We start from the raw sequence: 24429 nt of genomic DNA, 5'->3' as shown, positions 1-24429 counted from the left end.
TGAGCCAATGTTTCTTGAAATTTGCTTTGATAGGAGTGCTTTGGACTCCAAGCATGTTTCTGGAATGCATTATGCTTGCAAACCAAGTTTATACTGTATTCTCATTTTAGTGTTATATAAGCATTTTATTATAATTTTATAAAAATGGAAATGGTGGCGAGAAGGAAAAAAAGACTGGCCAGAGGGAGACCAAGAGTTAGAAAAGTCTCTTGGGAGGTTCTTGGGGCAGAATGTCTTCCCTGATAAATGGCTTTAATGAGGCACCAGATTGTCCTTGGACACAGAAAGCTGAGGGTAGAATCATGCACAACTCTAACCTGGAAATATCACTTTGGGAACTGAAAAAAAAAATGATCATAGCATCAGGGAACAGTGCAAACAAGTCAAATATTTAATAATTAGGGTTGTTATGTACACCATAAGCTGGTTAGTGGAAGGGAAAGCAGAAACATTAGAGTTGTGTATCAAATGATACATAAATTTTAGAGGCAGGTGGAATATAAAAGAACATCTAGACAGAGGGAGCATCACTGCAATGCCAAAAGTAGAGGTTGGGTGATAATACTTAGATTGGGTGTATCTACTTAAGAACATTGTATTTTTTTGTTCAAATAATAGGGAACTCTTGGAAGTTTTTGTTCAGAGGAGTAGCATGTTGCAGTTGGTGATTGAGTTCTCTTAATTGGTGGTAGTCTGAGGAAAAACCTAGAAGAGGGGAAAGAGTCTAAAGGCAGGCCAATTAAGACACTTGTAAGGTGCTATGCATATTGCATTGTTGGAGTGATGAAACTAGAAATGGTGAAGAAGAGACATGTGAAAAAATATTTTATTCCATCAGCATATATTGAGTATCAGGTATGGTAAGAAAATAGGAATGGTGGTAGATGTAAAGATTTCTTCCTATAGTATATAATCTGCATGGTAGAAAAAAACACAAGCAATGTGATAAACTGGGAACATTGTGAGACAAATAATTGATAATTTATGAGTCTATTATATGTTAAATATAATAAGAAAAAGACATCCCCTGTAGTAAAATAGATACATAGCACTAGTAGGCAATTCATAAGAGTGCAAATGGCTAATAAATGAATCCTACTATTTTTGAATGTCTAAGGAGAACCATACCATGTATTGGTGGGAATATGGATAAATGGGCATTTTGATATGTTGCTAATGGGAATGTAAATAGGCACAACCTTTGGGACATGTGGTATCAAAACTTAAAAAAAAATTTGTGCACATATTCTATTTCTAGTTATTTTGAAGAACCATCATAGATGGTAGTATGGATTTATGTGTAAGAAGGGTACTTATGCTGTAGTGTAGTTTACAATAGTGGAAAATTGGAACAACCTAAATAGCCAGCAACAGATGATTAAATTATGGAGCATCTATGGAATTAACACTATGCTTCTATAAAAGATGCATTATAGAAAAATAATAATTTACATGCAAAGATTTTTATTCAAAATAAACCCTTTTTTCTTTCATTCATTCATTTATCCACCCAGTAACAGTATACTTTATTATAATCATAGCTCCTCACCATTCATCTCCTTTGGGTTTATTATTAAAGTGTGCCTTTTAGTAGTTCTTTTTTAAAAAAAAAATTATTTTTTTATTTTGAGAGAGTGAGTGAGCGAGGAAGGGGCACATTTTTTTTTTTTTTTTAATTTATGCTTCTTGGGGCTTATGTACATTTTCAGTTTGAGGTCTTGCATCTTAATTCTCAACATATTCTCTCTTTTTGTTTTCTTTCAGCATATTCGCTTTGAATAATATTTTCACCACTTTATTTTTCCTTTATGGGACTCCTATTTGTTACTGAGCTTCTCATTTTATCTTTTATGTTTTCCATCTCTTTATTCCTCTGATATCTTCCAATCAATAATTCTCTCTTCAGCTACATAGTTTACTATTTAACCTAATTTTAGGTTTTTATTTTTCAAATTTGTACTTGGTTTTTCAGGTTAGCCTGATATCTCATAGTATTACCTAACTTGTAAAAATATTTTATTCCTTCCTTTGTATCTTTGAATATTTTAAACTGTACCTATTTTAATTTTCTTTAAAAAAAATGTAATGTTTATTTTGAGAAAGAGAGAGCAAGAGAGCGGGGGCGGGACAGAAAGAGGGAGACAGAGTATCCGAAGCAGGCTTTGTGCAGTGAGTGCAGAGCCCGATGTGGGGTTCAAACTGTTGAACTGTGAGATCATGACCTGAGCTGAAATCAGGAGTGGGCTACTTAACTGACTGAGCCACCCAGATGCCCTTTAATTTCGTTTTTAGATTATTATGTCTAGTCCCTTAGCTATGAATTTTCCTGTTGGCTCTGTGGACTCTTTTGGCAATGAACTTATCCGTATATCTCCATTTCCTACTTAACTACTGTAGCTGTTGAACTCTCTTTATTTTTGATGTGTGGAGATTTTCCGTTTTTTGCTTTCAAGCTTAGACATAAAAACCAAGTTACTAAGTCGATGAGATAGTCTATATAACCAACACTTCAGGATTTTCAACTGTGAAGGAAAGGAGAGAAACAACATTATTTATAGTTCTTAATGCTTCTGGAGTGATCTCTTTTTTTTTTAATATCATAAAACAATGGACTCTGTCCTCTGAAATAAGTAAAAAATACATTAATAATTATTCATAAAGATTCAGGGACTCCATAAAGTATATTTGGGAACCTCTGTCCATAATGGACCCTGGTTTAAGACACCTTAACCCATTGGGATTAACATAGCTTAAAATTTTTTTAAATTTAGGAGAGGTTGTGGGCTAATGAGACGGCATGAAAGCAAGGTTGCACAACAGTGGTTCTCAAGTTTAGTTAAGCTGTGGAGTCCTTTACTGATGTAAAATCTAATTAGCTCAAATTTATGAAATATATATAAGTAAATTTTCTCCAGTTGAAGCAGGCATGGGATCCTGGAGCCTGCTCACTTGCCAGCCTCTGCCCTCACCTATCCTGGGGCCAAAAGTATACCCTGTGACATTCTGCAACACTGGTAGAAGACTACTGGTGAATTAGAAAGAACATCTGATAGTACTCTCAGGAATTCTTTCTTATTCCACCTCTGTTACTGGTTATTTGTATTGGTTGTAGACAATGCTCATCATTGTCTACATTGTAAGAAAGGGAAGAGGCAGTTTAAAGGATTTCAATGAAAAAAGAGTTGCATATGATGTTATATTTAAAGTCTGTAGTTACATAGTTACATTATGATGAGGTTAGAAATGGAGTTTGGGGGCCCCTGGGTGGCTCAGTTGGTTAAGGCTGACTCTTGATTTTGGCCTAGGTCATGACTCTTGATTTTGGCCCCACTCTCTCTCTTAGAATAAGTAAATAAACAAACATTTTTTTAAAAAAAGAAATGAAGTGTTTCCGATTCTGTGTCTCCCTCTCTCTCTGCCCCTCCCCCGTTCATGCTCTGTCTCTCTCTGTCCCAAAAATAAATAAAAAACGTTGAAAAAAAAAAAAATTAAAAAAAAAAAAATAAAAAAGAGGGGCGCCTGGGTGGCGCAGTCGGTTAAGCGTCCGACTTCAGCCAGGTCACGATCTCGCGGTCCGTGAGTTCGAGCCCCGCATCAGGCTCTGGGCTGATGGCTCGGAGCCTGGAGCCTGTTTCCGATTCTGTGTCTCCCTCTCTCTCTGCCCCTCCCCCGTTCATGCTCTGTCTCTCTCTGTCCCAAAAATAAATAAAAAACGTTGAAAAAAAAAAAATTAAAAAAAAAAAAGAAATGAAGTTTGATACAAGCAGAAATGTTATGAATTTTTTTCGAATTTTGCCATTTGACATCTTTTTTTAAAAAGGTTAGTCTTGTGCAAGATATACTGGGAAATGAAAACTTGGCAATAAATTCATAGCTTTTTTTAAAAAAAGGTATTTAAGCATATACATTCTTATATGGAAAAAAACAGACATCAAAATGGAAAGAGGGGCACCTGGGTGGCTCAGTCGGTTCAGCGTCCGATCTCGGCTCAGGTCACAATCTCACACTCCGTGAGTTTGAGCCCCACGTTGGGCTCTGTGCTGACAGCTCGGAGCCTGGAGCCTGCTTCAGATTCTGTGTCTCCCTCTCTCTCTGCCCCTCCCCTGCTCATGCTCTGTCTCTCTGTCTCAAAAATAAATGAAAACATTAAAAAATTAAAAAATGGAAAGAACGGGAGAAAGAAAATGGAAAGCTTAGTTAACTGTGGGTGAGGAGATGATTGATTTTATTTTATTTAAAAATTTAAAAAAATCTTTATGTATTTTTGAGAGACAGAGCATGAGCAGGGGAAGGGCAGAGAGAGGGAGACACAGAACCTGAGGCAGGCTCCAGGCTCTGAGTTGTCAGCACAGAGCCCGACGCGGGCTTGAACCCATGAACTGCAAGATCATGACCTGAGCTAAAGTCGGATGCTTAACTGAGCCACCCAGGCACCCCTGATTGATTTTACTTTATTCTCTTTTTTGTATTTTCTTTTTTCTTTTTCATATTCTCTTAAAGTGAATATACATTACTTTTGTGGAGAGAAAAGAGTTTCAAAATAAAAATTTTTTTAAGTTTATTTATTTTGAAGAGAGAGAAAGAGAGCATGAACAGGGGAGGGGCAGAGAGAGACGCAGAGCAAGAATCCCAAGCAGGCTCTATGCTGTCAGCGCACAGCCCAGTGCGGGGCTTGATCTCACGAACTGTGACATTATGACTTGAATTGAAATCAAGAGTTGGTCGCTGAACCAACTGAGCTGGTGAACCAGGTGCCCCTAAAATAAAAGATTTCTTCAAGAAAACACAAGTCATTCAAGTTCAGAACTAAGTTGAATATATATTTAGAATAAATCATAAAATTACCTAGTTGTTCGCTTTTGAAAATAATAGAAACCGATTAAAAACATTCTTAAATATTTGCCTTTTAGGTTTTTCCATGTGAGTGGGGAAGACAGTTGCTGCAAGCAGAAGTGACATAACATTTTTCTAGAATGTCTGAAGATGAAGAAAAAGTGAAATTACGCCGTCTTGAACCAGCTATCCAGAAATTCATTAAGATAGTAATCCCAACAGACCTGGAGAGGCTAAGAAAACACCAGATAAATATTGAAAAGGTGAGTTTTTTCGTTTTCTGCCACGAGAAACAGTTACATATTCTGATTTATACTTGTGCATTTCAGCGAAATTTAGAATATTAGATAAGAGGCTTTGCTAAAATATCCATCTCCTGTTGATTTAACAATATTCATTTTTTCATCTGGGTTTTGTTTTACAAATATACCTCTCATATTCTTCATTTTTTTAGGGAGGAATATTAGAATAGAAACTATGCCTTTTAAGTTGTACATGCTGACATATTAAGTAGTTAATAATTAACATACAAATCGTTTGATAGTGTACCATAATGTAAAGGCAGTGAACTTTGGCTAAGGGGCCTGCCTTAATTTCATTCGCCTCATGGCAAGTTTTTTGAACTTTGGGGTCTATCAGTAACTCCTATCCTCTTTAGGTGCATGTAGCATAAAGAGGTAAATCATTGTGTGATATGAGGGAATTTCCCAAATTGACTTCTTCCCATTGAGGAAAGCCCCAAATTAAGAAATAGCACCTACAGATCAGTTTAGGAAATAGGTAGAGGGAAGCACTAGTCTCAGGGACTGTGGTGAAGGTTGCATAGAACCTGGACAGGTCAGTGTCTGATGGAATAGTTGTGGCATTCATGGGAGCATCAGGTTTACTGAGTACTGAGCATTGATTTGGCAGTTTATTTGGTTTCATTTGCTAGAGGACAGGTCAGTGGGATTTGCTCCTTAAAAATGATCTCTCCCAGTGTAAATTTTTTTATTTTTAATTTTTATTTTTTAACTTATCTTTTTAATTTGTTTTCTAATATTTATTTTTGAGAGAGAGACAGACAGAGCACGAGCAGGGGAGGGCCAAAGAGAGAGGGAGGCACAGAATCCGAAGCAGGCTCCAGGCTCTGAGCTGTCAGCACACAGCCAGATATGAGTCTGGAATCCACGAACCGCAAGATCATGACCTGAGCCAAAGTTGGATGCTTAACCAACTGAGCCACCCAGGTGCCCTTATTTATTTATTTTTTTGAATGTTTTTTTTTTTTTTTGAGAGACAGAGAGCAGGGGAGGAGCAGAGAGAGAAGGGGACAGAGGATCTGAAGTGGGCCCTGCACTGACAGCACAGAGCCCTGTGTGGGGTTTCAACTCACCAACTGTGAAGTGATGACCTGAGCCGAAGTCCGTAGCTCAACTGACTGAGCCACCCAGGTGCCCCTCCCCCACTAGGCATTTTAAGCTGTGTCACTTTGTGTTAATTTTTTGTGGTGGGGGGTGGTGTGGAAGTGGTCATTAAGCCTTTCAGTGTAAACAATATTTATCACCCTCACCTGAGCACATTATACAACTAAGAAGAGTGTCAGTTTTTTTCCCCAGTAGATACCATCTGTCTTCCTAGTATTTACATCTTTTTAAAAAGTATAGACAATAAGTGCCAAGAATATTAAGATGGAAATTTCAATGCAAATATGAAGCTATCTAGAATTCAAGATTAGTATTTTGTCATCTTTTAATTTCTTTATCTGTAAACAATAAGTACTGTGACTTTTTAGGGTGGAGGAGTTTTCTGGTAAACTGGTTATTCTTGTTATGAGCAAAAACAAATTATAGGGTTCCATGCTTTCATTAATGAAGAGGGCTCATTGTTTTTTTCTTTTTAATTTTTTTTTAAGTTTATATATTTATTTTGAGAGAGAGAGACAGCATGAGCAGGGCAGAGACAGAGAGAGAGAGAGAATCTCAAGTAGGCTCCTCACTGCCAGCGCAGAGCCTGATTCAGGGCTTGAACCCACGAAACTGTGAGGTCATGACCTGAGCAGAAACCTAGAGTCCGACACTTAACCGACTGAGCCACCCAGGCGCCTTGAGGAGAGCTCATTCTTTTAGCACTATAATAATATAGAAGTAGGGTTGTTTACTTTTGATTGATCATACCTGGGAGGGAGGTTGATAAGGTGTGTTTTAAAGTCCTGAGCGCATATCAAAGTGCTCAGTTACAAAGACGACAAGAATTTAGCAGGTAAGTTGATTCTGAAAGGCAGAAATAGGTGGACTGTTGTCTTATGTTACCTTTGAGGTTCGGCGTGTCTTTCATTTCCCTTTTCTTATACTTATTCTGTATGAAAGTGCCTGCCATCATTCCCTCAGGTCCTAGCCACATGTACCACCCAGTCAGTCATCAATGGAAAAGCCAGAACCCTGGGAACAAGGGAGGTAGGGATAGGAAGGATTTATTAGCAGTTTGATTAGTTGTGCCAGACTTCCTAAGAAAATTATTCCAGAGGTATATTCCTCTTTGTCTACCATAACATTTTTACTTTAGCATTTTGTGAAATCTTTACTTAACGTGAAAGTTTTAGACAATGTTGGAATAATTATAATTCACGGTGTAGGGGATATCTGCAGCTAAGCAAACTCCTACTGATCTGTGTTTTATTCTATGTTCTTGATCATAATACTGTCTCTAGGATTTCTAGTTTTGCATGAAAGTGACGTGTGTGTGTGTGTGTCTGTGTATGATTGAATAGCATATTTTAATAGTTTATGGTAATGTAAAAACATTTAAAAGCTGCAATGTTCACCATGGACAAAAGAGTTAAGAGCTAGGTTTGGGCTCCAGGTGTGTGACAGTGCCTTATTTTAAAAAAGGCATATTCTTCCTGGGGGAACGGTGTAGACAGATCACATATTTATTATGTTAGCCATCCGTCATCCAGTATGAATTTAAAAGAAGAAAGTCACACTGAAGGGAAATTGAAGGTCAGCCTTAGTGGAGTGACGCTGCAACACCCGAACACAATGCGTGCAGTGTGCCGTGGGCACCTGTGACTCTGCCACGGGTCCTTCAGCACTACACTGTATTGCACGTGGTAGATGTGATTAGATTGTGATGCTGAAACCCGAAGTGTTAGCATCCAGCTTTCTTGGCTAACGTAAGATAGACCTAAGCACAGCGGATAGAAACAACATGATTATATGCTTGGGACATAATTTTCTTTGTTTCAGGTTGCAGGGTTGGGAGGAAACTTACTGCGTAGCACGTACTGTGTTAGTATATGGTTAAAGTACAAGTGGCAGAAAAGCCCCAAGTAGCGTATCACATCAGATAGGCGTTTTTCGTTTTTGCTTTTATTTTGAACCTCTCACAGTTAGGGAGCACTCCAGGGCTGCAGTGGCAGCTCAGCGGTCATTAAAGACTCTGGCTCTTCTTATCTTGCTCTCGGATCCTCAGCTGGTTTCTATCTTGCATGTAAAATGGCAGCTCCAGCTTCAGCTATTACATCAGCTATTACGTTCCAGCTAAGATGAAATAAAGAGAATCGTATTGTTGCTAACTGTGTTCTTTTTTCTGTCAGTTCCCTCTTTTTTTCTTTTAAAGAGAATCCTCCTGTTCTTGTTTCATGGATGCAGTATCATCCATGGGGTATTATTATTATTTAAGTTTTATCTGCCTCTTTGTCCGTTTTTCCTGAGTTTCTTTGTTCTTTCTTCTTTTTAAACTTAATTCTTATCTTCTCCACAACTCACTCACTCTCTCCCTTTCTTTTCTGTGTCAGCCTGCAGTATTATGGACTTTGCTTTCCTTGGCCAGCTGTTGATATTTAAGAGTGCTAATCAGAAGGTATTTGTGTGTGTAGCAGGGAGTAGGAAAGGTCTTGTAACTTGGAGGGGGAGCGAGTGAAAGATGGGTTTTCATGGGGAGCTACCAGACACTCTTGTGGAACGTTGTCTTCTGTGGTGACCAGGGCAGTGTAGTTGCTTGGGCCTGCGGAGAGGGCATGTGGGAGATAGACTACCTGTTCCTTCCCTAAGCTTTGAACCAATCCTTCTGCCCTACCGTATATCCTGGCTGCCCGGTAGCTGGTACGTCTGGTTACCGAGCCTTTCAGTGTAGTGATGTGCCCATTGGCTTGTCACTCACTGCCTCTCCCACACCATTCACTCCTTCTGCAGCCTCATGTTTCGGCAGACTCTTCTGAGTCTGCAACATGTCTGTAATCTTTCGATTTTCTCAAATTTGGTTAAAATTTCATGTCCACTGATATCTTCTGTTATATTCTCATTATTCTTATGAATGTATGCCTTTTAAAGTCCCTTATTGTTCATTTTAGTTGGGTTTTAGAAAAGAGCAGAGATACATGCTTGTGTTCAATCTTCCAGGTTTAATGAGGAGGAAAATTATTAATTGCAAGAAATAAATATATGTTAGGTTTTCATAAGTGTTGGTGTTTGCTATTTCTTTTATTGGTAGCTCTGAAAAGTTCATAAAAAATTAGTTTTCTAATCCTGAAGAAGTTTACAGTGCAGTTAAGAAAATAGGAAATATTCAGAGAATAATAGGTGACATATAATTGTGAAAATGAGTGGCATGAACTGTTCTGGCAGTATGAAACACAAACTACATGGTGAAAATCAAACATTATCAGTCTCATTGATTTGTTATTTACTGATTTGTTTTGATTTGTTTTGAAACCTGTGATTACAACCAAAAATTTTCCATTTCTCTTTTTAATCTGAGAATGTTTATTTCAGTCTTTTAATTTCACCCCCACCCCCACCCCCTGCCCCATTTTTTTCTTCCTGACAGAACCTTGATTCAGTCTGTCTTCCTGTGCTTCAGAGTAGGAAATCTTCAGCACAGGTGGTGAATAATGTTTCTAATGGTAGTAATTACATTCTTGTCAGTGTGTGAATAGCAACTGTATCCTAGAGTTGTGGCTAATGAGACTGGAGGGAAAGCCTGTTTGGGATATGGAAACTTCTGGAAAAGATTTTCCTACTGGTAGAAAGATACACATGAGAGGAAACAGTTCTGCTTCTCCTGGCCTTGTGTCTCCCTGTTGTATCTGGAACAATAGCTAGTAGGGGACAAATCTGAGGACAAAAACTTTCTATTGAGAGTGGTAAAGAAGAAAGATAGGACTTAGGCAGTTGGTGAGCTTGTAAGCTTCTGAACTAAACTACCTTCTAGGCTGCTTCTGAGGGGAGATAATAAATGTCCTTATTAAAGCAATTTAAAATTTTTGAGTTTTCTGTTATTTGCAACCAAACACATCCTAATTGCTTCAAGTTACAGCATTGCTTTCACTGGTCTCTCTAGTGCTGCTGTGTAGATGGACAACAATGTTTTGTAAAAACAGCACAGTTCAAAAACGCTTGTCAGTAGTTCTCACAACTAAATTTTAAAGGATTTACTTCTTGTAATTTTTTTTCACACATACTAAATCACTTTAGCTTTTTCCGCTTCTCCAAAAATTTGCGATGATAGATTTTAATAATGTAATATAAGTTAGGTATAGCTTGTAGCAAGTAATAGGAAATCCGAACTATCTTACTCCTTATTTTTCTTTTTCTTTTTCTTTTCTTTTTTTTTTTTAACGTTTATTTATTTTTGAGACAGAGAGAGACACAGCATGAACGGGGGAGGGGCAGAGAGAGAGGGAGACACAGAATCGGAAGCAGGCTCCAGGCTCTGAGCCATCAGCCCAGAGCCCGATGCGGGGCTCGAACTCACGGACCGCGAGATCGTGACTTGATCTGAAGTCGGACGCTTAACAGACTGAGCCAACCAGGCACCCCCATTTTTCTTAGAATTTTACTGGGTTGCCTGGGTGGCTCAGTTGGTTAAGCATCTGACTTCAGCTCAGGTCACGATCTCATGGTTCGTGGGCTCTAGCCCCGTGTCGGGCCCTGTACTGACAACTCAGAGCCTGGAGCCTGTTTCGGATTGTGTCTCCCCACCCCTCTCTCTCTCTCTCTCTCTCTCTCTGCCCCTCCCCCGCTTGCACTCTGACTCCACCTCCCTCAAAAATAAATAAACATTAACAAAATTTTTAAAAGAATTTTATTGTTATAAGAGATAAGGTCATTTAGTTCCACCTCCACCTAAGACACTAATCTCTTCTACAGCTTGCTTGACACGTGAGCAAATGGTAATAATGCATTAGGAGATTCACACTCCTGGGAGGTAGGCTTTGTGCTTTGTTTTGGGGGGTGTTATTTTTGATATTTTGTAGGCACAATGAATTATTTTTCACTATGGGGTAGGTATCATTATTTATCTTCATTACATGAGTAATATTCAGTTTATGGCTTTCGATCATTGGGCTGTCTGCTAATATTATGCAGCATTTCTGTTACAGTGTTTGATATTTTCTGTGTTGACAATTATGTCACCTGTGAAGACAAACTATTTTATTTCTTCTTTCTCCGACTGTGTCCTTCCTTCCTGCACTGGCTAGGGTCTCTGGTGTGATGTTGAATAGGAGTGGTAAGATCAGACCTCCTTATTTTGTTCCCAGTATTAAGGAATGGCCTTTTACCACTAAGCATGATATTAACTGTAGCGTTTACGTAGATGCCTCTATCAGGTTGAGGACATTAACTTCTATTTTTAGTTTGGTGAGAGTTTTTATAATGAATAGACATTTGTCAAATGGTTGTCTTTACATCTACCATCTTGCTAGTTTTGTATGTTTGCCCCATCTGTTCTTTGTCCCCTTTTTCTTCTTTTACTCCCTTTTGGATTAATTGAATGTTTTTTTAGAAATTCAGTTTTTCTCTTTTGTTAGCTTATTAGTTATACCTCTTTGTTTTTATTTCTGGGTTTTAGTGCTTGTTTTATAATTCAAAGTATCCATCTTTAACTTTTCACATTCTACCTTTAAATAATTATATATATGTGTGTATACACACACACACACATATATATAAATCACTTCATGTAATTATAAGAACCTCATAACAATATACTTCTATTTCCTGTCTCATGATCTTTATAGTATTATTGTCATATATTTTGCTTCTGTATATATTATTGGCCCCACAATACATTGTTATTTTTGTTTTAAACAGTTACCTTCCAAAGAGATTTTAGAAATAAGAAAAAATGTTTTATATTTACCTATATATTTACCATTTTCAGTGCTCATTACTTTGTGTAGAGCCAGGTTTCTCTCTGGTATCATTTTTCCATCAGCCTGAAGGACTTCCTTTTTATTGCAGTACAGGTCTGCTAGTGATGAACACTGTCAGTTTTTTTATGTTGGAAAAAAGGTCTTTATTTTCCTTTCTTTTCTTTTTTTTTTTCCCTTTGTTTTTGAGAGAGAGACAGAACGTGAGTGGGGGAGGGGCAGAGAGAGAGAGACAGACAGACAGACACACAGCTGTCAGCACAGAGCCCCATGCAGGGCTCAAACTCATGAAATGTGAGATCATGACCTCAGCCAAAGTTGGATGCTCAACCAGCTGAGCCACCCAGGTGCCCCTATTTTGCTTTCATTAAAAAAAATATTTCTCTGGGTATAGAATTCCACGTTACGTTTTAGTTTGTTTTCAAGATGTTGCTCCGTTGTTTTCTGGCTTGCATTGTTTCTCAAAAGAAGTTTTCTGTCATTCTTGTCTTTTTTCGTTTGTACTTTATGTGCCTTTTGTCTGTGGCTGCTTTTATGACTTTTCTATCATTTATTTTAAGAAATTTTATTGTCATGTGTATTATAGTTTTCTTCATTTTTCATATTTCTGGCATTTCTGGAGTTTCTCAGATCTTATGGATTTATAGTTTCTATCAAGTTTTGAAAAGCTTTGGTTATTCATTTTTCAAATATTTTTTCTGCCCTCTCTCTTTTCTCTTGGGAGTGCAATTACACGTATACTATGATGCTTTCAGTTGGCCCAAGACCTGCTGATGCCCTGTTCATTTATTGTCCATCTTTTTTCTTCCTGTGCTTTATTTTGGATTGTTTCTATTGCTATTCTTTTCTTTGCATTGTCTTATCTGCTATTAATCCCATCCATTGCATTTTTCATTTCAGATGACTTTTTTAACTCTAGGAATTAAATTTTTTTTTTTTAATTTTTTTTTTTAGTGTTTATTTATTTTTGAGACAGAGAGAGACAGAGCATGAATGGGGGAGGGTCAGACAGAGAGGGAGACACAGAATCTGAAGCAGGCTCCAGGCTCTGAGCCGTCAGCACAGAGCCCGACGCGGGGCTCGAACTCACGGACCGTGAGATCATGACCTGAGTGAAGTCGGACGCTCAACCGACTGAGCCACCCAGGCGCCCCTCTAGGAATTAAATTTTTAAAAATATCTTTCATGTCTTAGTGTGCTCATATTTTCTTCTACTTTCTTGAACACAGGAGCTACATAACTTTTTTTGTAGTTATTTGTATTAGTTAAAAACATTAAAATTTTTATTGCAGTATAATTGACATACAATGTTATATTAGTTTCAGGTATGCTACATATTGATTCAACAGTTTTATATGTTACTCAACACTCACCCTAAGTGTAACCACCATACAATGTTACCATACAATGTTATTATAATACTATTACAGTATTATTTACTATATTCCCTATGCTGTACTTTTCATCCCTATGACTTATTTATTTTATAACTGGGAGTTTGTACCTCTTAATCCTCTTCACCTATTTTGCCCCTTACCTTACCCCCTCTCCTCTGGCAACCACCAATTTGTTCTCTGTATTTATGAGTCTGTTTCTGCAGTTACTTTAATTGCCTGTTATTCATGGTAAATATCTTAATGCATTGCCTACTGGATATATGTTTTAGTAAAGGCTTGAGGGAATAATGTAAGAAGTTTTTGCTGTTTTGTCCTAGAAACCCAATGCCTTGCACCATGGAAGTGTTTCATGAAATAGTGGGTGGAAAATATTAGCCAAAAAATGGGAGTAGGCTTAGAGAGAAAAGGTAATGATAACCACCTGGACTGTTATAAGGGATTCCTCTGGTGTGAAAATATTCTACAGCCCAAGCCCACATTTTTCTTTTGGCTCTGGAAGCAACGTTGCTTTCTCTCAGTTTCCCCTCTCTCTACTCATAAAGTATTATTATAATGAATTTTTTTACGTGGTCATGAATATTTCATATATATGAACAGATAAACCCTAAAACTATAAAATTTTAAAACTGAAATAAATTTAGTGATGACTTAATTCAACCTGCTCTTTTTATAGAATAGTGAACTGAGGTCCAAGTTACTGATTTGCCCAAGTTTACAAACCTCACACAACTAGTCATTCTTTTGTTTTAAATATTCATTTATTTATTTTGAGAGACAGAAAGAGATTGAGCATGTGCACACAGGGTAAGGGCAGAGAGAGAGGGAGAGAGAGAATCCCAAGCAGTCTCCATGCTTCAGTGCAGAGCCCAATGTGGGGCTCAGTCTCACGAATCATGAGATCATGACCTGAACTGAAATCAAGAGTCTGACTCTTAACCAACTGAGCCACCAAGGTGCCCTGTCATTTTTTTTTTTTTAATTCAAGTATGATTAATCTCCAGTGTTATATTAGTTTCAGTTGTACAAAATAAAGATTCAACAATTCTATACATTACTTGGTGTTCATCCCAGTAAATATACTCTTAATCCTCTTCACCTATTTCACCCATCCTCTGGAAACCACCAGTTTGTTCTCCATATTTAAGATTTTTTTTTTGTCTCTGTTTTTTTTAGTTTTGTTTCTTAAATTCCACATGAGTGACATCATATGGTATATGTCTTTCTCTGACTTATTTCACTTGGTATTATATCCTCTAGATCCATCCATGTCGTTGCTACTGGCAAGATTTTATTTTTATGGCTGAGTAATATTCCACTGTATATATACCACATCTTTATTCATTTATCTAATATCATAATTTCTAATATCCTTGTCTATTAATGTCATTATCTCTATCATATGAGTCTGTTTCCATTGATTCATTTTTCTTGCTCTTTTGTATGCATGGTAATTGTTTACTGGATGCCGGACATGATGAACTTTACCTTGTTGGATACTGAACATTTTAAACTTCAAGTATTTTTGAGCTTTAAGATGTGTGAGACACACTTAGTTATTTGGGGGGCAGTTTGACCCTTTTGAGTCATTCTTTGAAGCTTTATCATGAAGGATTAAAATATTCTTTCTTCCAGGGTTAATTTTTCCCCATGAAGGGCAACACTTTGGAGTATCATACCTGATGTGCAGTTTATTGCAAGGTTTTCCCACTCCACTCTGACTTGGGGCTCACATGTACTGCTTCTGGCTGTGTGATCTCTGGAAATTAGTCCACCAAAGGAAAAGGAAACTTTTCAGTGGTTCTTTTTCTGACCTCAGGTAGTTTTCCTTGTGTGAATGTGCTGACTTATACTTGGCTGAAGACTCAAAAGGAAAACCTGCAGGTCTCTGGAGCTGTCTCTCTCAGTGTAGTCATCTCCTCCCATTGCAACTGTCTCTTCACATGCAGCTCTCTCCTCTCTGATACTCTGGTCCATGAATTCTAGCAGCCATGGCCTCCAAAAATTCTTAACTCTGTTCTCTTAACATTCATTTTTCTTAAAATATCAGGACAGATTAATGTTGAGTAATAAATTTAAAAATGGGTTATTTTTTGGGGTGCCTGGGTGGCTCAGTCGGTTGAGCGTGCGACTTCGGCTCATGCCATGATCTCACAGCTCGTGAATACGAGCCCTGCATCAGGCTCTGTGCTGACAGCTCAGAGTCTGGACCCTGCTTTGGATTCTGTGCCTCCCTCTCTGCCCTAACCCACTCACATTCTGTCTCTGTCTCTCTCAAAAATAAATAAACATTAAAAAATAATAATAAAGTGTCTAATTTTCAGGGGTGCCTGGGTGGCTCAGTTGGCTCATGAGCTCATGGCTTGTGAGTTCAAGCCCCACATCTAGCTCTGTGCTGACAGCTCAGAGCCTGAAGCCTGCTTCAGATTCTGTCTCCCTCTCTCTCTGCCCCTCCCCCGCTCGCACTCTGTCTCTCAAAAATAAATATATGTTAAAAATAATCATAAAAATAAAAGTGACTTATTTTCAAACATGTATTTTTGACTTCTTTTTTTTTTTTTAAGTTTATTTATTTTTGAGACAGAGACAGCATGACTAGTAGAGGAGGGTAGAGAGAGAGAGAGGGAGAGAGAGGATCCCAAGCAGGCTCTGTGCTGCCAGCCCAGAGCCCAATGCGAAGCTCAAACTCACGAACCATGAGATCATATCTGAGCTGGAACCAGGAGTTGGACACTTAACTGACTAAGCCATCCAGGCACCCCTATTTTTGGCTTCTCTTCTCATCTTTTTATTAATACAATAACACTATCTAAAAGAGCCTTTAATACAAATTAAAAGTTTTAAAACCTGGGGAAAGAAATAGAAGAGCATTCATACCAGATCTGATGGTATCAGTTTAATTTTTCTTATAAATGAAAGTAGTTTGATAGTGGTTTTAAATTTGTTTGGTGAATGTATTTTCTATATTATTTTTAAGCTTAGTAGTTATTGTTTAATTCTTAGATGAGGTAAAAACATTTAGGAGTATCTAAAGAGCTTTTTGCTGCATTATTCACTGTCAAATTTAAAGAATATGCAGAATAAGGAATATGAAAATGCCCTAGAAACTTTTTTAGTGCTCTTTTGTAATCTGTTACACCTTTCATGCATATATGGGACATTTTCATGTTTCTGTCCTTTCATTGTATTTCTACATTGGATTTTTTTTTCTTTTAGTGTTGTAGTATACCAGAAATATGTTTAATGTCATTATTCACAACTGCTAACATATTATTTGGATTTTTCATTTCAACCAGAAATAATATGTGATGTTTGATGTTGATGTTTATATGCTATGTAAGTATTGTGCTGTAATGTTACCACATTTTGCTGTGGTTCCTGTCAGATGAAAAATTTGCCATTATCATATGCATAAAGTTTCTTCGGTGAAACTCTGAAAACTAAACATTGTCTTGATAAAAACTGAAGCATGTATATTAAATGTTCATTCTCATTTTTGTATACTTTCTAGTCTGCACTATCAATGTAACTTTTTCTCAAGGTCAGATTTTGGTTTTTAATAGTTGACACTATCACTGACAAACTTTTAAAATTCTTCATGAATAGTAAGACTATCTGATGAGTACCCTTAATCTTTTTATTTTTCACACTTTTACATTCTCATTCTTTATTTTTTCATCTCCAAAGAATTTTTAAGACAAAGTACACTGGTTTTTTGTTTTTTCTTCAGTAAAATGAATTGTATCTAGTGATTTTTATTTGTTTTACCATTTGCCAGAATTTTGTGTGTAATGTTTTTGAAAATTTCCTACTTGTATTGTCATTGAACCATTAACTGCAACTATAAAGTCCATAACTTTTAGCTGGTATGTTTAAGTTTGGGTAGGTGAGTGGGGATTTTTGTGGATAAGTAGAAATAATAGTTTAGTGATTAAACAAGAATTCAGTACCTTTCCTCTCTTTTATGTAGTATCAAAGGTGCCGAATCTGGGATAAGTTGCATGAAGAGCATATCAACGCAGGCCGTACAGTTCAGGTAAGTCTATTACATTGTTTCTAGTAGATCAATATGAAAAACAGTCTTAAGAATATTTTGCTAAACTAAATAGTCTTGTGGCTGAATCCTTTTATGTATATTTGTAACTATTTCTTTAAGGGTGCATTTTTAGCAGGAGTCACTGAATCAAATGTCATACATATTTTTAAGATTTTGATTCATAATACCAAAATTTCCTCCAGGAACAAAGTATCAACTTATACTCAAAATCAACGCATTTTCCAAAATCTTATGTACATTAGTATTATCAGTTTCTCAAAATTTTGCCTACTAGTAAGTTAAAATAATGTTGCTTTTGTTGTTCTAATCTGGAGCTTTTATTGCTTTGAATGGTAAAAGTTTTTTTCATATGTGTCTTGGATAGTAATATTTCTTTTGTAAATCGCCTGTTCATGTCCCCTGCATATATTATGTTGTTGTCTTAAAAAAAAAAAAAAGTTTATTTATCTTAAGAGAGTGTGCACATGTGCAAGTGGGGGAGGGGCAGAGAGCGGGAGAGAGAATCCCAAGCAGGCTCTGTGCTGTCAGCATGGAGCTTTCTCAGGATTCTCTCTCCTGCTCTTTCTCTCTGCTCCTTCCCTGACACATGCATTTTTTTTCTCTCTCTCTCTCTCTCTGTCTCTCAAAATAAATAAACTTAAAAAAATTTTTTTTAAAAAGAACTTCAAAACGATACTGTTACAGTAACATAGTATTTATTACAAGTATTCTTTGCAGTTATTGTCTTTTTAATAAATAAATGTTAATTATTTAAATTTTTAAAAATCCTGGAGCACCTGGGTGGCTCAGTCGGTTAAGCGTCCGACTTCAGCTCAGGTCATGATCTCGTGGTTTGTGAGTTTGAGCCCTGCGTAGGGCTCTGTGCTGACAGCTCAGAGCCTGGAGCCTGCTTTGGATTCTGTGTCTCCCTCTCTCTCTGCCCCTCCCCACTTGTGCTCTATCAAAAATAAATAAATATAAATGTTAAAAAAATTTTTTTTAATTTTTAAAAGTCCTATATTTACATAGTTAAAAGTGAAATAAAAGTAAAAGCTTTACCTTACCCTTCTCCATCTCTGTGTCCTACTTGGAAGAAACCACTTTTAATCCTTTTGGCCATTTTCCCTGGTATGTAGCTCTTTATTCCTTAATATAATGTGAGAATGCTATTTCTTAATTAATCAGGTTCAGACATTACCTCTTCTTACCATAATAGGTGGTGATCTAGCTTTCTGCCCAGCTCTGGTACTTTCTTTCCGCCTATACAAATACATACATTATAATTTTTGGTTAAATTATAAATCATTATTTTATTATTTTGATTATAAAAATACTGTTTTCTTCTAAACCAAATAGTGAAACACAATATTGTCTTTGCTTTTTTTGAAGTTAATATTTGTCTTTTTTTTAATTTCCTAGGTTTCTGTGTATTCGTAATTTTTTTCTAAATGCTCCACATCTTTGCTATGTGCTATCAGTAATAATTTTCATATGTCCAAATATTCTACTTCCGTTCTTTATCCTGAACACTCCCTCCTGTAGCCCTCTTCCCAGTTCCAATCTGGACTTCCTTTCTAGGCTTCTTGCACAGGTGCTGTTCTGGGACTTCCTTCAGCTGCTGTTATGTGTTGGGTCCCTGTCTTCCTGGGTATCATGTCTTCCTCATTTTTGGTTTACTCCATTGTTTTGTTGGAGTACATCTCTCAGTAGCTCTCTAAATAAGCTCTCTAAATTTACGTTGGAGGTAAATTTTTAAGTTATTATGAGTCTAAAATATACCCCTTTTCTCCCCTTACATGTGATTGCTAATTTCAGTAGGTATAGAATTCTAGCTGGTATTCTTTCAGATTTGAGGGTTCTCTAGTTTAGTGTTGCTCTTAATGAAGCTGATATTGTCTGATTTCTCAATTTTTATATGAGATCTATTTTTTTTTTCCCCCTCTTTGGAAGCTTTTGTAGTCTGTTTATCCCTGGTGTTCTCAAATTTGATGATGATGTGCTTTGTATTGGACTCTTTCAGTCTAAAAATTTATGTTCTTTAGTTCTGGGAAATTTAAATTATTCAATATGTTATTACTCTGTGTTTTTTCTTTTCTTTCCTTTTTTTTTTTTTTTTTTTAAATCTTTAATTGCAAGAATTGGCAAATGATGGCATTTTCCTTGGATGACCCTCCAGACATCAGTAGCTGGAGGTTTGCTCTGGTTCAGTTTTCTAAAGAAGAATCCTTCTCCTCTTCCTCCTCCTCCCAGGGCAAGTAGGCACTTATTTTTCAGTCATAAAAGCAGGGTAGGTGAAGGATGCTGGGCTTTCATTGTTCAGTACACGCTTTCACATAAATCCCTTCTTTTAGCCCTGTGCCTGGTGTTTCTGAATCTAAAGTCTGTTTTTCCAAAGAATGCATCTCTGATCTTCTTGGATTTCAAAAAGGTTACTGTAGCTGCAGTGTAGTGAATAGATTGGGATAGAATGAAATGATTGCAAGAGATCATTTAGGAGAGATTACAGAGATAGTGGAGATAGAGAAAAACAGATTGACCTGAGGTCTAGTAGAAATTTGACCTACCTCTCTATATATGTATTTTACTGCTTGCCAACTAGATTATAAGCCTGAAGATCAGGGATTGTGTCTCTGCTATTTGTGTATATCACAGTACCTGCTGTTCATCAAGATTCAGTGTTTATTGAATGGTGCTAAGCACGTAAATGTCAATGAGATTATTATGACTTGGATTTCTTGCCATCTTCACTGTTTAATATGTTAGTAAAAATCACTTATTTTCTTGAGACAGTGGTTATGGTCAGAGTGTTTACTGATTAAAGAATATATTGACCTCCATTAATGACCTCCATCTGGCACAAAAGATTTATGTGTGCCATAAAAAGAATGAGATTGAGACTGTTTTTAGATGTAAGTATTTGCTTAGTTTTATTCATATATGCTCTGAATTTTGTGTATAGACTAGTTCTTGGCTAGTTTGTATAAAACTGATTTTTGGACAATTTCATGAACAGTTATAATAGAGTTTATAGGTTTCTCATTATTATGTATAGTAAGAACTATCTGCTCACTTTCATTATAGTGTCTTTGTTGAAAGGAATTCTTAATTTAAACATAGTCTAATTGTCAGTCTTTTGTTTTGTGGTCTTGCTTTGGGTGTCTTATTCAAGGAATACTCTCCTGAGATCAAGAATATATTTTCTTATATTTTCTATTGAATGTTTTCAGTGTTTTACTTTTAACACTTATGTCTTGAATCCATCTGAAATTGGTGCTATGAAGTAGATACAAATCTCCTTTATTCCATTTGGAAAACCAGTTCTCTCACTATTAACTGATTTCTGCAGTGCTTTTTACATATCACAATTCCATATATGTACGGGTCTGTCTCTGGTCGTTTTTTTATGTCAAAAAAATGTTTAATGTTTATTTTTGAGAGAGAGAGAGACAGACAGAATGAGTGGGGGAGGGGCAGAGAGAGAGGGAGACACAGAATCTGAAGCAGGCTCCAGGCTGTTAGCTGTCAGCACAGAGTCCAACGGGGGACTCAAACCCATGAACCTTGAGATCATGACCTGAGCTGAAGTCGGACTCAACTGACTGAGCCACCCAGGCACCCCTGTCTCTGGTGTTTCTGTTCCACTGGTCAGTTTGTCTATTTCTCCATCAAGTTCCACACCATCTTAATTATGACAGCCTTATGATAAGGCTTGATATCTGGTAGGACAGTGTTTCCATCTTACTCTTCCTTTTCAGGACTGATTTGGCTACACGTATACCTTTAGTCTTCCATATAAGATTTGGAATCTGCTTGTCAAAGTCCATACACAATCTTGTTGGGAATTTGGGAATTGCATTGGCTTTATCCATGTATTTAGAGAAAATTGACATGTTTACAATGTCCAGTTTTCCTACCTATGAATATGGGTGGTTCTTGCACTTTTTATGTCTTTTTTAATATTCTGCATACAGATAATGATAGATTATACTTTTAAAAAATACCTGCAAAATGTTTCCATTCTATTTGGAATTTTACACAATGACCTTGCTATTCCCCAACCAGCAGGTAGAGTCTGATTCCCTTCCTGTTGAATCTGGGCTGAGGCAGAAATAATGCCTGATTTCTGAGGCTAAGTCAGAAAGGTCAGATAGATTCCCCTGGTTCTCTGAGGGTGCTTGCTCTGCAGAAACCTCAGCATCATGTGAAATGTCCAGCTATCCTGAGATCCCCTTGTGGGAGATAGCCATAGCCACAGCCACAGCTGAGCTGTTAGGAACTTGCAGCCTCAAGTGCCAGCCACACGTGTGTGAGCCATCTCAGACATTAGAGCTTTCAGATGACTATAGCCTCAGCGGGTGCCTGACTCAACCACATGGGTGACTCTGAGTGAGAACTGCCCGACTGAGGATGTCCTTAATTTCTGGCCTGCAAAATCAGATGGTGGTTTTAGATCCTTAAGTTTTGGATGAATTTGTTATGCAGCAACAAATGACTGGAATACAGGGCTTATAGTTATTTTGTTTATCTATTTCACTTATCTATTCTTAAGTACTTTACAGTTTTACAGTGTGTGTGTATTTGGGAGAGGTTTGAATGTTGTCCTTCTTTTTAATTATGCTTTCTACCATGATGGTGTATATAGAAATATAATTAATTTTCATTCATAGATCTGTTGCTGATTATCTTTAAGTTCTCTTGTTTGAACAGTCTAAATCCCTTTGGGCTTTCTATTTATAGTTTATTTTTTTGAGTAATATTTTTCTTCTCTTGTAAGATTACCCCTTTTTCCTGATTTCTTTCTTGTTTTGATTTCTTGTGTTTTGTTTTGTTTTTTAGTCAGTCCAGCTTTCTAGTTATTACAAGAAATGGGTATAAATAAGCTCGTTCAAATTTACTTTTTAGAAAAAGATCTTATAAATAACAACAGATCCCTCTGCAAAATAATTCTTAATTTATACATAATGTTCTTTCAGAAAGTAAAATCTCATTCGTTCTGCTGTATTCCAGGATGATTATAACGATTGTTAATCATGTATACCAAGTGCTTACACAGCCCCTGTCATATAGTAGGTATTCAGTTAGTAAGAAGAATTGGAATAAGCTTGATTTCATGCTTTCACATTTAGCTGCTAGATGAAGCTAAACATGAGTGTTGGCTTTTTGTTAGTTTAATTTAAAACATTGTAATTGCTTCACTTTTCCCCATTTTGTTTGGCTTGTCATATAAAAGTACAAAATGTATATTTTATTTTATTTTTTTTAATTTTTAATGTTTATTCTTGAGAGAGAGCGTGCACGCATGAGCAGGGGAGGGGCAGAGAGAGAGGGAGACAGAATTAGAAGCAGACTCCAGGCTCCAAGCTGTCAGAGCTTGATGTGAGGCTTGAACTCACAAACCATGAGATCATGACCTGAGCTGAAGTCGGACGCTTAACCAGCTGAGCCACCCAGGTGCCCCCAAAATGTGTATTTTAAAGCTTAGTTTTCCCTGCTACCCTCCCCAAGTACTTAACATATAATACTAGCTGGTGATAGAGGATTATGAAAAATATATCACAGTTTCTGCTTTGAAGAAACTTACGTAGGTGGGAATTCATAAAAAATTAAATAAAATATTTAAATAATAGCTTAAGGTTTTAGTAATAGAAGTCAATCTATAATTAATTGTCATATTATAGAGGTCAGTAAGTGATACAGTGCCAGTTGTCTGGATGCTGGGTAAGGGGTGTTATCCTCATTTTTTTAGATAAAGAAGACTGAAGAATAGAGAAACTTAGTGTATTAAGTGCACAAGGTCTTAATAAGTGTTAGTGCAGGAATCCAATCTGGAATTAATATTAACTCAGGTGGATAGAAAGTGGAGTGCTGCACTTAATACCTATATAATAGATCCTCATTAGATATGTGTTGAGTAAATGAATGGAGACCTTTTTCTTGTTTGAGTTTTATTGCTTTTGGTGTTTCAGTTAATATTTTTAAAGCTATGTATATGTTCTTTTTGGTGCCTTTTGATGTTGAAATAAGTGTAAAGTTGTGTAGTAGTTAGGTAAAACAAGAATAGTCCAGACTTATTATAATTAAACAGTTATGACTCTGGAGCCTTTAATAATAAATGAGATGTCTAGAATGTATTTACTCTAAGTTGTTTAAATGTTTACCAGTGGACTTGAGCTCTGTGTTTGTAAGGAAATCAGATTATTATGATACCAAATGTTTTTAGCTGTACACTCAAAATTACATGTCATAAAAACACATTAGGAATCTTTAAATCAATATTTAACAAAGGCAAATATATGCATAGCCACTCTTTTAATCATTAAATACATAATTAGCCATTTTTCAGAATTTCAATTAACTCAGAATAATTACTTTTTACAATGATCAGTATAGATAAGTATATGTTTAAACATATCTTTTAATCTTTAGACAGAAACTTCAGGATATTTCTGAAAGAAGGAGGGGAAAGCCATAACTAGTTATTAAATTTAGTTATAGAGCTAAAGAGAGAGATATGTCACCTTCATTTTCCTGAGAGTTTGGTCATAGTTTTCAGTTTACTTCTTGCATACCGCAAGCTTCTTAATTACTGAGTTAGTATGCTTTGTTGTTTTTAAACTTACTTCATTGACTGTAGCCCCATTTGTCTAACTTGTGGATATTGCTGTAAATTTTCAAAACTTGGCATAATAATAGCCTTTCTGGTCTGATTACTATTAGAAGAGCAGAAACATTTGAACTTTCACTATGTTCTAGATACTAGTCTAGACACTGAGGATATAGCTGTAAGCAAAACAAGAAAAATCTTGTTGTCATTGAACTTATATTCTGGGATGGTGAGTGGAAAAAGCAGAGACATAATTTTTAAAATAAATATATAATATTTACTTATTTACTAAACATTTATTTATTTTTGTAAGAGGAGGGAGGTGGACAGAGGATCTGAGTGGGCTCTGCACTGACAGCAGAGAGCCCGATGCAGGGCTCAAACTCCTGAACCATGGGATCATGACCTGAGCTGAAGTCAGATGCTA

General features: G+C 36.6%; 1 protein-coding gene across 2 annotated transcripts in view; it reads left to right on the top strand.

Moving 5' to 3' along the window:
- The window catches only part of STX17 (syntaxin 17), a 74014-nt gene that overhangs the window by 4006 nt on the left and 45579 nt on the right, over positions 1-24429 (top strand). For both annotated transcript variants that reach the window (XM_058694771.1, XM_058694773.1), the window contains exons 2-3: positions 4911-5096; positions 17333-17398. In XM_058694771.1, the coding sequence (XP_058550754.1) occupies positions 4974-5096; positions 17333-17398 (189 nt within the window). In that variant the 5' untranslated portion in view covers positions 4911-4973. The remainder of the gene's footprint in view (positions 1-4910; positions 5097-17332; positions 17399-24429) is intronic.

The sequence above is a fragment of the Neofelis nebulosa genome, chromosome 12 (genome assembly GCF_028018385.1).
Source record: "Neofelis nebulosa isolate mNeoNeb1 chromosome 12, mNeoNeb1.pri, whole genome shotgun sequence".
In the NCBI taxonomy this organism is placed as follows: Eukaryota; Metazoa; Chordata; class Mammalia; order Carnivora; family Felidae; genus Neofelis; species Neofelis nebulosa.
The sequence above is the reverse complement of the archived record's forward strand: the minus strand, read 5'-3'. Positions and strand labels throughout refer to the sequence as shown.